Here is a 16400-nt window from a genome sequence, read left to right as displayed (position 1 = left end):
AGCAGGTCTGACCTCCTTCAGGAGGTGATGCATGGGCAGTGCTGTCCTCCCCGGCTCCACTCCTCCTTCCCCCTGCCTGCCTGCTGCCTGCAAGGAGCTCCCAAATCTGCTTGGCCATCTCCTGGGTTATAGAAATGCTCTGGGAAGAGAGACTTGACTCCTTCCTCCGCAATGGGTTGCTGGCTCCAGCACAGTCAGGGCCAAACACAGGGCACAGCCAGGAGCTTCCAGAAACACGGGGCGGTCTTGGTTGCAAAGCCTGGTTTTATTTCAGCTGGGGTTGTAAAGGTGAGAGGCAGCTCAGTGATTTGGATTTGCCTGTGGCACGGAAAGAAGATATGCTTGTCTGAAAGGAGCCCGGTGACCCTCTAGGCACTGGCTGACTCAAACGTTGCTTCTTCCTGCCTGGATAAAGCCCATTTGGCAGCCTTAAAAATGCCTTACTTTTTAAAGAGTTGCTCAAGCGAGTTCAAAAGCCTGTATTTTATGAGCTGCTCGGATGGGGATTCATGCCATTTTCCCTCCAAGCTCCAGCAAGGCTCTGGAGCTGGGCTCATCTCAGCCCCCGTGCTGCAATGGGGCCGCATCCGCAACCCTGCTGAGGTCCCAGAAAACATCTCTCCAGCCACGTGTCTTCTCCCCTCGGTGTCCACAGCTCACACCCCCGACAACTCCTTCATGGGCTTCGTGTCGGAGGAGCTCAACAAGACGGAGAGGCAATTCATCAAGTCCAACAAAGTGAGCAGCATGGCGGTGGTGTACGGGAAGGAGGCCAGCATCTGGAAGGTGGGTGTCCTTGGCGCTGCGGGGGGCACCCAGGCGGGCAGGGGCGGTGGAAGGCAGAGCTGCGAGGTAGCAGCAGCCTCTGGCTCTCACCCTGAGCTTTTGAGGCACGGGTCTCGGTGTGTTTGTGGAGAAGCATCCTTGTCCCGTTCGCAGAGGGGAAGCTGAGGCTGCTGCAGTAATGTGACAGGTCCAGCGTCTCTGAGCAAATAGGGCAGAGGCTGGCGAGACCCCATCCCCTGCTCTTTGCTCTAGGCGATGCTTCCTCCCGCTTAGACTGAGGATTTCATATCAATGATTTTATATAATTAATTACGATGATTGCCGTTACGTGATTTCCTGTGTTATGATGGGGATCGTTTGTCTCTGCTTTCGAGTACCCTGTGAAAGGGGCTTGTGCTGCCCCACTGCCTGCCCGTGCCTGTAACGCCTGGGGGAGAGGGGTGGGCAGCTGCATGGGGGGAATACCCCCAGCCCCCCAAAACATCCCTTCTGCATCTCCTGTAGCAGCCAGGGGACGTGTGTACTCCCCCATGTCTTATCCAGAGCTAGCCAGCTGGTTATCCTTCCAGGGCTTAAAAAGAGCAGCTAATTCTCATTGTCTCTTGATTTATGTCTATTTTTTTTTTTCCCTTTGTGCACCACCTGGGGCTGCTCCAGTTGCAGGTACTGTACCGCACCAGCTGCTGCTGGGTTTTACCGCTGCGCATCTTCTTGTGGGAGAAAAGGTTTTGCCGGAGTCGACTTTGCCTCATCATGGGCTCAGTCCTCCTGAGCTGCTGGGATTGATGCGGTTTGATGCAGCCAGAATCTGTATCCCTGTCCCCAACTTTCCTGATTTAGTGGCTCTGCCCTTATAGGGATGCCTGTGGTGGGCCAGGATCCGGCCATGCCACGCCATCGCCTCCTGTTCATGGGTGTTTGTGGCTTTTCCATCACCCCCCACATCTGAGAGCAAATCCCCCCGGCATCCATGTAGCTCGGGGGCTCCACAAAACCCCACTGAAACCCACTACGTCTCATTTTAGGGGAGCTGTAACATTTTGTCATCTTTTTCTACCATTTCCTTGCCCTTTCTTATCCAGAAGTTTCATTTAAACTTAGTTAAGTTAATTTGGGAGGGCACTAAAGGGAGTTAAAATCTCAAAACAGACATTTTCCTCCACCCTTAGTGCTATGAACATTTGTTCCTTTTAGCCAGAATTCACAAACAACATCAGTTTCCCCAAAATTGCATATTTGGGGTAATTTATTACTGGGTGAAGGGGCTGGGGCTTGTTCTTGCTGGTGGCTGTTCCTCGAGGCCAGGCTGCCTGGGCATTGCTTTGTGTCTTGTGCCACCCCATGTAATAAAATAAGGGGTAAGAGGAGTTTTCCTTATTTTGAGTGATTTTGAGGTCTAGGAAGGAAAAGAGCACCTCCATCTCCTGGAGCCGGGTGCTTATTTACAGGCCTTGGACCAAGCACCATCTCCAGAGCAGGATCTTTTTGACATTTAGAAACAGTTCATTAAACCTACCTTCCCGTTATTTCTCATTTCCTACCCCTCCGAACTTCTCGCCTCCGGCTCGCCAACAGGAGCTGAAGTTTTAATAAGCTGGGAAAGGCCATTTTCATCAGGCTGCTGCCCAACTTCCATGGGTCGAAGCAGCCCACGGTGCTCGGATGCAGCGGTGCAGGGGGTCTCCCATGCCAGCCTCCGCACCGTGCAGGGGGATCAGTTCCCCCCCAGTGATGCTCAGTGATGCCAGGCACTGCCCAGGGACTATAAGCTGTGTTTCACTCCCTTCTCCGCAAGCATTAGGGAATTGATTTGGTGCTGATTTGTGTGTTAGTGGCACTGTGGCCAGGATTTCAGCCTCATCCCACCAAAAGCACTTGGTTTTAGCCTTAGAGAAGTCCAGAGATACGTGGCTGAGGGAAGAAATACTGTGTTCAGAGAGGCTTTAAGGCAACATATGGACTTTTATCAAATTCCCCATTTATCCCTCCTTATTCCTTCCTGGTCTCTACTCTTTTGGGGCCTATTGCAGCACTGGAACAAGCTGAAAATGCAGCATCCAAAGGATGGTCCCTTTGTGGTTTTTTCCAAGCAAAAAAATTCTGCAGTAGAGAAATTGTTAAAATGGAAGGCTGCTTTGGAGAGCCAAAGGAGAAAAGCCTCCAGAAGAAGAAAACTGATGACCCCCTTGATTTTTCCAGGTAGTAAAGCAGGATTAAACCCAAGTGAGAAAATCCTGAGGACTTGTTTCGTGGAATAAGTTGCCATTAGCAAGCTCTGGTCTTTGCAAACTTCCCTGTGAATCCCCTGAAACCTTTAATTCAGGAGCTCCAGAGTGGAAGTTGCCCACAGAGGCAGCAGTGAAGGCAGAGGCTCCAGGTGCCGATGTTCAAGGTGCCAGATGCCGCAGCCGTCCAGGCTCACTGGGAGCCTGGAGTGGTCCAGGATGTGTGTCTGAGGGATGTGGAGCGGGGAGGGTGGCAGTTTTGCACGGCTGCAGGTTGGGCTGAAGCATCGCAGGTGCTCTGGGACAGCAGTTTGAGAGTTAAATCTCCTCCCATGACCGTGGCAGGGGTCAGCCCGATCTTCTGGTGCAGTTCACCCTCTACTTTCCTCCCCAGGGCAAGGAGAAGTTCCTGGCCATCCTCAACAAGTACATGGAGATCCACGGCACGGTTTATTACGAGACGCAGCGGCCGCCCGAGGTCCCGGCATTTGTGAAGAACCACGGGCTGCTGCCGCAGCATGAGTTTCAGCAGCTGCTGAGGAAGGCGAAGGTGGGCGAGAACCAGCCGAGGTGTCCGTGGGACCCCGACCCCGTTAACCAGCCAGCAGTGAGGACTCAGTTGCCTTGAGAAAGAAAACCTAATTAAAGGAGGAGGCGGGGGGAGAGGCCGTTATCTGCGCTCCTCCCAGGCTTGCAGGCGCTATCAGCAGGGCTAATTAGCCGGGAGCTGAGCAGAGCACATAATTTCAAATCAAGATGTGTCTGATGAGTTTCTCCTTGCAGACCGTCCACAGACGGAGCACAAAGTTTCCTGATTAATTTATTTGTTGCTAAGTGGGGTGGATTTTTTTTCTCCTCATGGCAGTGATAAAAATAAATGGGATTCTCAGAGGGAGTGTGCGGGGTGCGGGCACATCCCAGTCGCCTTCAGCCAGTGTCTGGGGGGAAATGTTGTCGATTCACCAGCCCAAATGGCTTTGACAAACCAGTATTTCTCCATACAGGGCCAAGTATGATGGTCTTAGCCACCACGGGGAAACTTGCAGCTCCTGAAGACCCCATTGCCTTGCACAAGTGGGCTGTGAGCCATGGAGCAGGGGGATTTTTTAGCACATTTAAGCTATGGGGTGTTGAACCATATGGAGCTGCCTTAGAGGCTTGGTGTGCAGGACCAGAGCAGCGGAGAGGGATGCTGGCGGGTTATTTGGGAGACTTTCCTATGGGGTTGGCTATGTTTGCTCATCAGCACATGGGTTTCTCCCTTGCAGCTCTTCATTGGCTTTGGGTTCCCCTACGAGGGTCCTGCCCCGCTGGAGGCAATCGCCAACGGCTGCGTTTTCCTGCAGGCACGTTTCAACCCCCCGCACAGCTCCCTCAACCACGAGTTCTTCCGCGGGAAGCCGACGTCGAGAGAGGCGAGTCTGGCAGGAGGCGAGCGGATGGGCTGGATGGAGCCACCTCCTTTACACCAGGGTTTGGGCTAGCCTGGGAAGAGCAGTTGCTAAATGGAGATTTTTTGTTTTAATTTTTTTTTGTTTTTTGCGAGATTTCCTCCAAATGCAGAAATGCGGATACCTGCAGATGGGGTCCCCTCTCCCATCCTTGCATCGTCTCCATCCAGAGCACTTGGATGCAAGGGGCCCTGCTGTGGGTTTGGGGTTGCAAAGGAGAAGGTGGTGCAGGAGACTTCTGCAGACCACAAACCCCATCAGCCCAGATCCAGGCACACCCCGCACCCTGCTCCCAAACCAGGGTGATGCAGCCCTGTTCATCCTTTTGTACACCCAGAGGGACACTGGGACCTCCGTGGTGTTGCAGGGGTACGAAATCCCTCCCAGGCTTGCCTGTCACTGGGAATTCAATCCAAGTGAAGCAGGAACTCTTTAAAAGTTAAAGGGTTGAGAAAATTGCCTCTTTAATTATTCATAAAGTGGATAATGCAGTGCAATGCTCACTCCAGCCGAGAAGGCCTTTGCTGGGGGGCCGTGCGGCTCAGCCCCGCTGCAGCCCGGCTCACCAGCACCCATCACGGGGTGGGGGGCACTGGGCTGTCCTGGACCCCCATGTCTGTCCCATGCGCCCCCACTAATTAGCTGCCGGTGTTAGCATCCATCCTGGGTAGGTGCTGTAATTGTGCTTCAGCCCAGAGCTGGGAGGGCACCCGGGGGGTGAGGGCTGTGAAATGCCCCAGGGTGTTTATATGCCAGAGGGGAAGGAGGAGATCAATCTGTCAGCAAAAAAATGGGAAGGGACAGCAAGCTGGAGAGTAAAATACAGAGCATGCACTGCTCTCTTCCTCCAGCTGGCAGGTTTTCAGGCCACTCTGCGATTCTTCACAGAGCCCCCGAAACACCTCTGCTCATCATCATCCTCTCTCTTCCCTTCCCAAGAGGAGATCTGGGCTCTGGCTGCCTCGCACCAGTGCGGGGCTGAAAAGGCAGCTCAGGGCTGAAACAAAAGAGGTAGAACCCCCAAAATTGCCTGGTGAGAGGCGGGGGGCTGTGGGGTACCAGTGTGTCATTGGGACAATGCAGCTTCCAGCACTGCTTTCTCCCGGTGCCAGACTTCCCTGGCCTTTGGTGGAGGTGGATTGTTCTCTCTGCCTTGTTTCTGGAGCTGGCAAACCTGGGAGACATGGTGCCCTCTCAGACCTGTTTAGGTCTATTTTTGCCACTCCAGACCCACAAATGGCTCAGGTCAAGGTTAAATTGTATCTGTATTACAGAGACGGAGGTATTCAGGGTTGCAGAGGCAATTTCAGTGTTGATGGGAATAGGGCATCCCAACCCAGCGGGAATTTTAGAACATCGGCCTGAAGTTAGGGGGGCAGGTGGGTTCAGAGGAAGGCTTTTTCCAGCACAGCTCTATGTGCAATGGGTTAAAACCCAACATGTCTGTGCCTGAGCCTGCTGTTCCTCTCTGCCGTCGCGGCTGTGAGTGGTAGACAGCAGCCGTTCTGGCAGGGATTGCAAAAACCGGCTCACGCTGCTGTGTTTTAGGTGTCCTCCCAACACCCATATGCCGAAGACTTCATCGGGAAGCCGCATGTGTGGACTGTCGACTACAATAACTCCGAAGAGTTTGAAGCTGCTATCAAAACCATTGTGAGGACCCAGGTATGGCTCGGAGGAGGTGGCGGGGTGATCTCCCTGCTGCTGGCTTTGCAGGGACAGATAGCAGCAGCAGTTGCTGGTGCCTGGCTTTCCCTTTTGAGCGTTAATTGCTTTTCCTTCCTTGTTTCCCCTTTGAAATTATTTACGCGTGCAAGGCAGAAATCCTCCTCTCCTGCAGCTTCAGGGGGACTTGTGCTTTTGCCCTGCTTTTGTACCAAGTTTGAGGGATCCCCTGGGAATCCTCCGGGCAGAGCTGGAGCGAGGGGAAGCTGAGATAAGGGAGATGAGGTTTGGGACCAGGAGGTTGAGGTTGCTGGAGATGTGTGGCAGTGCTGGGACCTGGCGGGAAGCAAAGATAAACCCAGAGAGCATCTCCCTGCAAGTACCCAGAGAGCTACCGACATCTGCGCCTGCCGTTCCCCCATTTCACTGTTCATCGTTATAGTTCAGATCAAGCAAATCAATGGGAATAGCTCTAGGAGTTGTCTCTGTGAAGGATGAAGGGATGTAAGGAAGCGGGGGGATGCAGAGACCCCCCCCGGGAATGCAGCGCTCCCCCTGTGCCTGCCCTGGAAATGCTCCCTCATGAATATTTACCTCCTGCCCTGTGGCAGGAGCCTTTCAAGTTGTCCAAATTATTAAAGTCAATTTTCCTGGAGGGGAGAAAAGTGCTGATCTCCATTTTGCTTGCAATTTGCTTTGCTCGGGGTGAGCCATCCTCTCATGAGGACAGCGATGCAGTGTGAAACCAGGGCGCTGCGTTGGGGGTCCGGGGCTCAGTGCTGGGTGGGATTTTGGGGGGGACAAGGGTGATGCTAGCCAGAGAGGTGTCATCCTTGCTTTTTCTTGCATTAGAGGCTGCAGAGGCAGATGTCTGTAACAGTCTGGGGACTTTATTCAGCTGATGTGGCCCCACCGTCTGCCCACGTCTTGCGTTTTACCGTCGGTGATGGCCACAGCTCTTCAACTCGCACTGATTTTCTCTACAAGTTTGCAAAGACCGAACAAACCTGGCTTAGGAAGACAGTTGTTGTTTTGCACATTCATTCCCATATCTCGATTAAAATTAAATTAAAAATAATTACATCCCTGCTGCTGTGCTATCAGGCCAGCTGTCAGCGCTTGACCCTCCACCATCTGGACTGGAGAGACGGCCCCCAGGCGAAGGCAACGCTGTGGGCTGGCGGCCGGGAGCTGCTGGTCTCCTTTTCAGGAGAGAGAAGGAAATTTTCAGTTTTTCCAGAAAGGAGAAAGCAAATAGTGAAGCCTGGTGCTGCCATGCTATTAAAATAATTAAAAAATGATTGGAGAATTAAGTGTGCAGGGAAAGGGCTCTGCTGGCTGCTGAGCAGCTGTGTTGCACTGCAGCGTCGACTGGGTGTGCACCAGGTCATTTAGAAGCTTAATGATAGTCTCTGGTTAAAAATAAAAGAAGAAAAAAGGATTTTACGAAAGGATTTGGTGGTGTGATGGGCACCGAGCAGGAGGAGCCGGTGCAGGGACCCACTGGCTCCGGCACCAGGTGCTTACCCGGATCGTGCCGCTGCCGTGCCGATCCCAGTTTTGCCCAAAGATGAGCTCCCGTCTTGGCTTTTCTCCTCGTTCCCACTCTTCATGTAAATGCAGTTGCAGTGCAGTCACAACACGTCCTGCCTCCCTCCCTTAATTAACAATTCTTCAGTTGCTAAACAGCTGACGGAGGGCAGGGGAAGCAGAGCTGGAACAAGGGTGCCTGTCGTGCCGGCACGGCGTGCGGGCAGCGTCGGCAGCTGCCCGGGCGGGCAGGCAGCCGTGGTCAGGCATCCCGGGGCGGCCGCTCTCTGCTTTCCATCCCAGCGTGACACCACGTAGAGTCAGATAAACTCGGTCTCCTATGGGACCATGGGGCAGCTAAAGCCGCCTCTCAAAAGCCTTATTTCGGAGGGATCTGACTGCACCCATCTCGGTGGGACCAGGGACCCCCACCCTGGGGTCCCCTCCCACAAAACATCCCAACCGCTGTAATTACTCTCGACTGCCGGGAGGTTAAGTCCTAAATTTGCCTCAGAAGAGTAAAACCAGCTGCTGACATTCCACTTGCACTGAAAACGTGCAGTCGCTCTGGAGGGAAATTATTCCTTCCCACCAAGAAGTGCGCTGGATTAATCCCACAACTCGCCTCTCTGGGTTTTTTAAAGATACTCTATAAATCCTCCTGAAGCAGAGCGGGGAGTGAGCGTGAATAACTTACAGCAACTTCCTTTTCCCCCGCTTTTTTTTTTTCCTTTTTGTCTTTTAAATAGAAAGGTCTGCTTTATTAGAGATGCTGTCAAGGCAATTAAGCCTAAAAATTGACCTACCTTACAAGTTTAAAAGCCTTATTATGGGCTTTGGCTTCAGGATTCCCTTGGTATCTTGTCTTTAAAATACTGTTTGTTACAGCAGGAATTGAAAACAAGGGCATTAGCAGGAGGAGCGGCAGAAAGCTGGTGGCTGGGCAGTTCAGTTTTACTGTTCCCAGCGAAGTACTGGAGCTCAGAGAAACTATTTTACTGACTCCTTTTTTTTTCCCCAAAAGCAAAATAGGATGTTATGTTACCAAAATATCTAACAAATTTGTCTGTGTTTCAGAATAACAACCATCAATTTATTTTTTCAGCCAAAACATTTCATTTCAACGTTACTGGAATGAAATAGTATGTTTTTGTTTCCCATCTGCCTGCCTTTGTTTGAAAATACCCTGCCAGTTTATTGAAAGGAAGGCTTGTGTCTGAAATGAAGCATTTCCCTTTGCTTCACCAACCCAAACAGATTGCTGAACCTGAAACACAGCATTTTTCCCCTCCTTGATGGGTGGAAACATTGGAAATTGAAAACTGACATGAAACAGATTTTATTTTTCTTTTTTTTTTTGTTGTATGACGGAAAAATCACTTATCCCACAGCTTTAGTGTTGCATCTTCCAGGCAAAACTCAGTAAAACATTTTTGGGGATATGGGCTGTTGTGGGAAGCTGTGAGATGTCTCCTTTGCTCTCCCTCTGCCATCAGCTTTTCCCGGCAGCAGCCGTGCCATGCCATTCCGGGTGCCGGGAACTGGGAACCAGGGTGCTGGGAACCCCTCAAGGGCTTTGGGAGCTATTTTTATGAACCTGGTAGTAATTCCGATATGGTCAAGCTGACAAACAAGTTTGCCCCAGTTTAGAGCATCATGGCTCTGGGGGATTTGCTGATTCTTCAGCAATATTTTAGCATCCCTTTGCAGCTTCCCCAGCCTGCCCATGGCTCTCCAGCCAGGTCACTGCCAGCATGGCTGTACAGCCGTCCCGATTTATATTGCAGACACCTGGAGCTGCAGGTCGGGGTGGGATGTGCCGTCCTTGCAGCTACAGCCCTGCCCTGGCTCCAGCGGGGCTGGCAGAGCTTCCTTTGGTGTGTTTGGAGCCGGCTGGGTCTGCTGGCAGGGCTGGCTGCTGTATTTGTGCAAATAAAGCAGTTGAGATGCAGCGGGCGTCTTTCGCCAACCTAGATTTGCTTGAAAGAAACTTCTTCCTTCTGCAGAGAGATCTGAATCGTGGCTTGGATGTGGCTTGGGTTTGCAATATGGGTTTTTTTACCCCCAAGAAAAGCCCTTGTGCTCCCCTCCCTCATCCTTTCGGAGGTGGCACCCGCTCCAGGTCACGCTGCAACTGCTGGGGAAGGTTTTCAGCAAGCTGTGCCTCTGTCATTCCTCCCCCCTTGGAGTAGTGTTGGGTTTTCCTGATGGCTCGCATCCCTGACCTATTTATAAGGAAAATTGAAGTCATGGAAGTGCCAAACTCCTCTACCCCAGAGAACAAATCCTAGCACAGTCACATGGGGCCAAGAGACAGATCGTGTCCCCCTGGGAAAGGCGATGCTGGGAGGCTTGTCCTGGTGACGGATTACAGCTGTTAGCCAGAGAATAGACGCAGAAGAAGGAGAGAGGTTTGCAGGCACCACCATTTTCTTGGCCTTCAGCTTTTTCCATTGTCAAAAATAGTCCTCGCACAAGCAATTTAATAGACCCAATATTCTGGTGTAGTGAAGGGAGAAGGCTTCATTATATTAAAGTCAAACATACAGGAATATAATGGAAAATTATACATTTCAGACTATGCTTGAAAGAGTGGCGTATTAAACATCACAGTCAAAATAGCTGGTTAAAGTGTTCCCAGCCTGCTGTTACGTGCCAGCAGAGAATTGCATTATTTTTCTACTTATTTGTCTCACGACGTTCGGATTTATTATTTTTTTTTCTCTTCCTTTTAAGCAAGGGAGACTTGCTGCTCTCTTCAGCTCTAGGATTCCTGCTGGAGACTATAAACCCAGGGCTCTCATGGTGGTATCCCTGTGGGGCACCAGTAACTCCCCATTTGGCTGGTGGAGAGCACTGGGGCTGGAGAGTTCTGGTCCTGTGTTCCCCACTGATACTTGGGGGAAAGGATGGCAGAGTCCATCTTCACTGACCCCTCTGCTCCCTCCCGTGGTATCCCGTGCATCGCTCTGCCAGTCCCCGACTCGGAGCCCCCCTCCTCCTCCTCCTCCTCCTCCCTCCCAGGGCTCTGGGGAGACCCTGAGCTCCCGGCACAGGGAGTGGCATTAACGATGCGGCTGTCAAGAGGAGGCCAAGCCTGTGAGATTTTAATTAAACAATTATCTTCTCAAAATTGGCATTTTCTATCAGTCCTGGGCGCATGAGCTGAATCCTAATGAGACCGGGAGGGGGGAGCGAGAGCCTTTGGGGGAGCCCCTGGGGGGAGAGGGGCACGTGGGGGTGTTGGGGCTGGAGGAGCGGGGGCTGCAGCGGGCTCCAGCCACAGCATCCTAATGCCCTTGGACATGATAGGGGTCCCGGGAGCCTGCGGGCAGGTGGGATTGCACCTGGAGCATCACCACTGAGTACATGTGCAGGCACAAGGAGGTTTTCTGCTTCCATCCCACTGTGGATGTGCTGCATCCCACCGGGTACCACGGAGGTTTTTTGGGGGAACGAGGCTGTTTTACAGAATTATATCTACACCATGCCTGCCCTAACGGGGTCCTGGGAAAAGCTCCCCAGCATTGCAGCCATGAAAGCAGTGGTAAGGTGAGACTGAGCATTGGTGATGCTGAGCAAGGGGTGCTTTGTCTCCCCCGAATCGGTGCCAGGTAGCGCCCGGCACCCAGTCCCGCTCAGGCTTTGTGTGACTGAGATGGGCAGTTTTGCTTCGTGGAGGACTCTGCCCCAGTTAACTGAGCGCCCATCAGCAATTCAGAGGCAAGATCGGTGCCTGTCATTGTGTCAGCCCTGATTAGCGTGCACATCTGTAATTAGATGGAGCAGCTGTGATTTCTAGCCTGGCTGAGAACTCAGGTGGGATATTTATGGCAGGGAGATGCTTAGAGGGATCTTCTCAGCAGACTGAGCCTTTGAGCTTGGGTTTGACGGGTACTTCAAAAGGAGATAGCTATTTTGGAGGTGTGGAGCTCAGAAAATAGACAAAACAGTGTTTTCCAGATGAATTATCTTTGGGGTGGTTTTGCTTATAATCCTTCTTTTGCATGAAGCTCTGCAGAGATGCACAGGGGAAAGGGGGGTCCCAGCACCAGCCCCTTCTACGCACCAACATCCTGCAGCTCATGTAACATCTCTCTGGAAAAATAAGGGAGCATGGAAAAATCTGTTTTCCCAGGACAGAAAGTTCCTTAAAAAATAATTTGTTCCAGAGGAAAGGGGTACATCAGTGACACAGCCCTCGTGGCAATGCTTTTCCCACGGGGAAAATCACCACTGACCCTGTGGCAATAGCCACGCTGGAGGGCAGCGAGCCCGGTCTGCCTGCTTCTGCCTGCTTTCCCTGGAACCTGTGCCACTTTTTTCCTCATTTTGGGGGATGCTATGTGATGTTTAAGTTGCTGTGGAGAGGAGGGGGTTTCTTGTGCCAGGACCCGAGGGTGACTTGGGACAGAGAGATGTGATGTTGGGCAGTGAGTGCAGGCAGAAGTCTCCCGAAGACTGGCAGCGTTTCATAACCCACGCTAAAAATACACTGTGGTTTAAGTGCTGCTGGCTCTGTATAAATAGCAGTTATCAACATGGGGGTGCAGAGACAGCATTGGCATCAACATGGGCATCAATGTTTGCTCCGTCCCAGCGTGCAGCCGGCTGCTGCCTCCCTGCCCCATCCCAGCCCACGCCGGTGGCAGCAGGGAGCACCGAGCCTCTGGGAATGGGAGAGACGCCAGCTTCCACCCCATCACAGCCATCTGCGCTGGGCAGCAAACCCTCAGTGAAGTGGCAGTGGGAAAAGAGAGGTTTGGGGTTTTTTTCCTGTATTGTGCACTGTGAGTCCCAGCCCCAGGCTTTTCACGGACCGGTTTGGTGGGTTGTAGTGCCGGGGCAGCAAAGCCTGGACCTTCCTCTCTGAGCAGGCAGAGCTGTGCTGAGGTTGGAGCACACAAGAGCAGAGGAACAGAGGATGCTAGATCAGACCCAGGGCACCACCCAAGATGCTCTTGCTCTGGATTAGCTTGGCATCTTTACCAGTCCTGATTCCTTCCCTGTATTTTAAAATTACTCCTGCCTTTGCCTGCAGCTGCAGAGTGTTTCTTGGGCTGAAATAGTTCATAGTTTAATTAGAAGTGACCTATTGTATGAAAACTGTTTTTATTTTATAACTTATCAAAAATGAAGAAAAGTATAGAACAGGGTGACTTTATTTTCACCAATACATGGCTTGAGCCCAAATTAGTCCTTCACCGTCTTTCTCTAGCACTTTACAGCTTGTGAAGTTTTTTCAGTCCTAGTTTTCTGCCCTGCTTGCTTTGGTGGGCAGACACGAGCCATGGGCTTCAGTGGGTGGGGAAAGCCATTGCCCAGGGCACTGCTGTCCCAGGTCACCGGGCCCAGGGGGAGGGCAAGGCTGTCCCTGCTTGCTGCCTGCGCTCTGCTCTTCCCCCTTCACAGGTGGACCCTTACCTGCCTTACGAGTACACCTGCGAGGGGATGCTGGAGCGGATTCACGCCTACATTCAGCACCAGGTTGGGGAGCATCCCTGTTCTCCCTGGGGGAGTATCCCTGTTCTCCTGGCCGCCCATCTCTGTTCTCCCTGGGGAACCATCCCTGCTCTCCCATCTTCCTCTGGGCAAGCGACTGCTGACCCAATGCAGCTCCCCAGCGAGGGACCCCAGGTCCCAGCCCTGTGCAGCCGGTGGCCTAATTGCAGAGGGCACCAGGAGATGGGGACTGGGGGAGAGTTGTCATGAACCAAAGATGGTGGGAGGTTTGTGGAAGGTGGTGGGGGATGCTGGGGCTGGATCAAGGCCTTTCTGCTGCAGACAATAAGGCAGCATTGGGAGAAAAAGAGGTGGCCGATGCTTTCATCTCCCACAGCAGGAGATGCCATCTATGCATGCAGGTGGCCTCAACCTGAGGAGCAAACTCAGCAGCCCAAGTGTCCTCCTGTCCCACCAGCAGCCTCCCTTCCCCATCCCCGACATCTCACCCTGTGCCTCTGGCCACTGACCCATTGTCTTCTCTCCCACTAGGATTTCTGCACCACGTCGTCTCCTCCTCTGCCTCCCAAGGCCAAGAGTCCTGCTATGCAAAGCCCTCTGAGCCCACTGGCCCTGTCCCCCAACGCCACTCACCTGGTGTGGTCCCCCAGCGCCAGTCGGGACCCCCACGCCTGGCCCCCGGTGGACTCGCTGCAGGTGTGGGTGTCGGAGACCCGGCACGCCTGCACCGAGACGTGCCGGCGGCGCGGGCTGGTCTGTGAGCCCACCTTCTTCAGGTTCCTCAACAAGAAGGAGGTGTTTCTCCAGTGAGTTGTGACCTTCTCGGCAAGGTGGTGGGGGGGCCATCAGCCAGATGATGTTCCCTTTGCTCCCCCCATCCCCAGCACCCATTTTCCTCCTGTCCTCCCTGCTGAAATCCCATTGAGGTGCCTTTGTGCCCAAGGCGATGTAGGCAGGGTGCTGCCTGCAGAGCAGCCCGTTGCTAGCACGTGTTGGCGTTGATCAGCTTCACACTTCAGAAGGCAATGATAGCCTTTCCAGGCACGTTTCTGCCTCTCTCCCACCCCATTCCTCTCCACCTCCTCCATGCTCTCTCTCTTCCTCTCTTTTTTTATGTCTTTCTCTATAAAACTGCATTTTGAACACACAGCAGTGAAGTTTTAATAGAGTATAAATCTGCCACTGGGCTCCGTGCTGCTCTGTGGGCAATTAAAATGCGAGCATTACCATTGCTGTCATGCTGGTCAGGCAGGCGCTGTGAGTCCCGGTGACATTTTTACATGATAAATTAGAGCTGGGGCTTGGATTTCACTCTCTCCCCTCCATGCCCCCCTCCAGACCTTAAAACGAGCTGGCTCAGGAACTCACCAGTTGAAAGGAGTTGGTGGGAGGGCAATGCCAGTGCTGCTGCTCCATCTGCAGATGCGGGCACGGATGGGAGGAGAAGGATGCTGAGATCTGCACTGGGCATTTCTGCTGCCCCTCAGGGTGTTTGCTGATGCCCAGCCTGGTTTTGCTGGCTAATTCCAGCTAGCAGGGGACACATGGGCATCTGTTGAACTCATGTGCCCTTCCAGGGGACATTAGCTGCTGTGGGAACATGGTGTGGACACCATGGAGAGTGGACAGACCTGTTGGTCAGCAGGGGGATATAGATTTGGGTGGATTTTTGTGCCTAATTTCCTGAGTCATCCATGGCCCACACAAGAGTTGGGGTGGTCTCTGGGCTGCAGGGTTGAGTTGCAAGGGTCCCCCTTCCTGCATGGTGTGTTGGGCTGGTGACAAGCATTCACCTCTAGCCAAGGAGTGCCAAACATAGTGCTTATGGTTCCTGGTGCAACCAGCAAAAATTTGGCCCAACACTTAGCAAAGGAACCTCCCTGGGAAGGACAGAACAGCACTAAAAACCCTTCAGCGAAACCCCAGGCAGCCTCCTCACCTGACCTGACCCACCTTTGTCTTTGTTCCCAGGCTCAGCATCACCTGCGACAGCACCGAGTACGAGATGAACCATCTTTACCCAGCGGTGGCCGAGAACGTCCACGAGTGCTACCTCCAGAAGGAGCCGCTGCTCTTCAGCTGCGCGGGCTACAACACCAAGTACCGGCGGCTCTGCCCCTGCCGCGACTACCGCAAAGGACAAGTGGCTCTCTGCAGGGACTGCTTGTGACTTGGTGTGTCCCCCCTGTGTTTGCAACATGCAACGTGCAACGAGTGGCTTTTTCTCAAAGCTTCTGCAATAGCCGAGGGAGGTGGGACAGGTCCCTCCTGGCGGGTGAGCCGGGGGTGTCAGACTCTGGGGGTTGTTTCGTCCGCCAGTCAACTGTGAATGACCATGTCCTGACCTTTGGTTTCATTTTCTTCGTGAGGAGCATCGTCCGACTGCATCCGAACCCACCTGGACCTGGTGGCACTGGGACAGGGTGGTGGGGTGAGGGGGACCAGGGACACCCTTCCCCTCCTCTGGCAATGGGACAAGCCACCAGCAGACTGCAGTTTCAGGGGTTTCATCCTCTTCAAGCATCCTAGGTTGTTTTATTTATTGATTTTTTTTTTTTTTAACCCTCCCCCCTGACAAGTGATAAATTAAAGGGAAGCGACACCCAGCCCTTCTGTGGGAGTTATTGGGCAGAGCTGTGTTGGGGGGCACAGGGGGGCTGCCGGTGCCCGCCTTGGCTGCGGAGCTGGGGGAGGACAAAGCCCAAGGAGAGCAACTGGGTTTGATGGACACAGCGGGTTCTGCACCCACGGTGGCCCCAGGAAGAGCCAGTGGGGGCTGGATGGTCCCTAGGCTGTCCTTGGGAAGTGAGGGGCAGGATGGGGCCCGGGAGGGCTCCCGGGAAGGAGGCTGGTCCCCGGGGCAATGCTGCGGGCAGGGTGGAGGTGCCTGAAGCGAGTTCCCCCCCCAGCCCCTGGGCTGCTCTCTGCCCCGCTGGGCCACGCACGGAGCTGCACGTCCCTCCAGGGACTGAGGCATCGGAAGCGGCGTCCGGAGCACGGGGGCTGCTCGGGGTTCGAGTGAGCAGGCAGAAAGGAGGACGTGCTGCAGCAGCCAAAAGGATTTGCCGGCGGGCACAGACCGAGGCCAGGGGAGAGGGGGCCGCTCAGCAGCTGCAAAAGCAACGTCGTGTCTCTGTGTGTCCCAGATGTTGCAGCCACGGGAAGAGGTGAGCTCCGAGCAACCATCTTCCATGCATGGTCTTCACTTCTTTAGCTTTTCTTCACGCATTCGTCTCACTTTAGGGGAGTTTTCACCGCTGCCGGTGTTTCCCCTCCTGGC

At 53.4% G+C, this 16400-nt stretch overlaps 1 protein-coding gene across 1 annotated transcript in view; it reads left to right on the top strand.

The window, feature by feature from the left end:
• MGAT5B (alpha-1,6-mannosylglycoprotein 6-beta-N-acetylglucosaminyltransferase B) overlaps positions 1-15719 on the top strand; it is a 70691-nt gene extending 54972 nt beyond the window's left edge. Inside the window, exons 11-17 of the mRNA XM_075043951.1 lie at positions 656-786; positions 3406-3561; positions 4280-4426; positions 6011-6127; positions 13070-13144; positions 13652-13926; positions 15092-15719. Coding sequence (XP_074900052.1) covers positions 656-786; positions 3406-3561; positions 4280-4426; positions 6011-6127; positions 13070-13144; positions 13652-13926; positions 15092-15290 — 1100 coding nt within the window. The 3' untranslated portion in view covers positions 15291-15719. The remainder of the gene's footprint in view (positions 1-655; positions 787-3405; positions 3562-4279; positions 4427-6010; positions 6128-13069; positions 13145-13651; positions 13927-15091) is intronic.
• Positions 15720-16400: the final 681 nt, after the last annotated feature.

The sequence above is a fragment of the Buteo buteo genome, chromosome 13 (genome assembly GCF_964188355.1).
Source record: "Buteo buteo chromosome 13, bButBut1.hap1.1, whole genome shotgun sequence".
Taxonomy (NCBI): Eukaryota; Metazoa; Chordata; class Aves; order Accipitriformes; family Accipitridae; genus Buteo; species Buteo buteo.
This window is presented reverse-complemented; position numbering and strand designations above follow the sequence as displayed.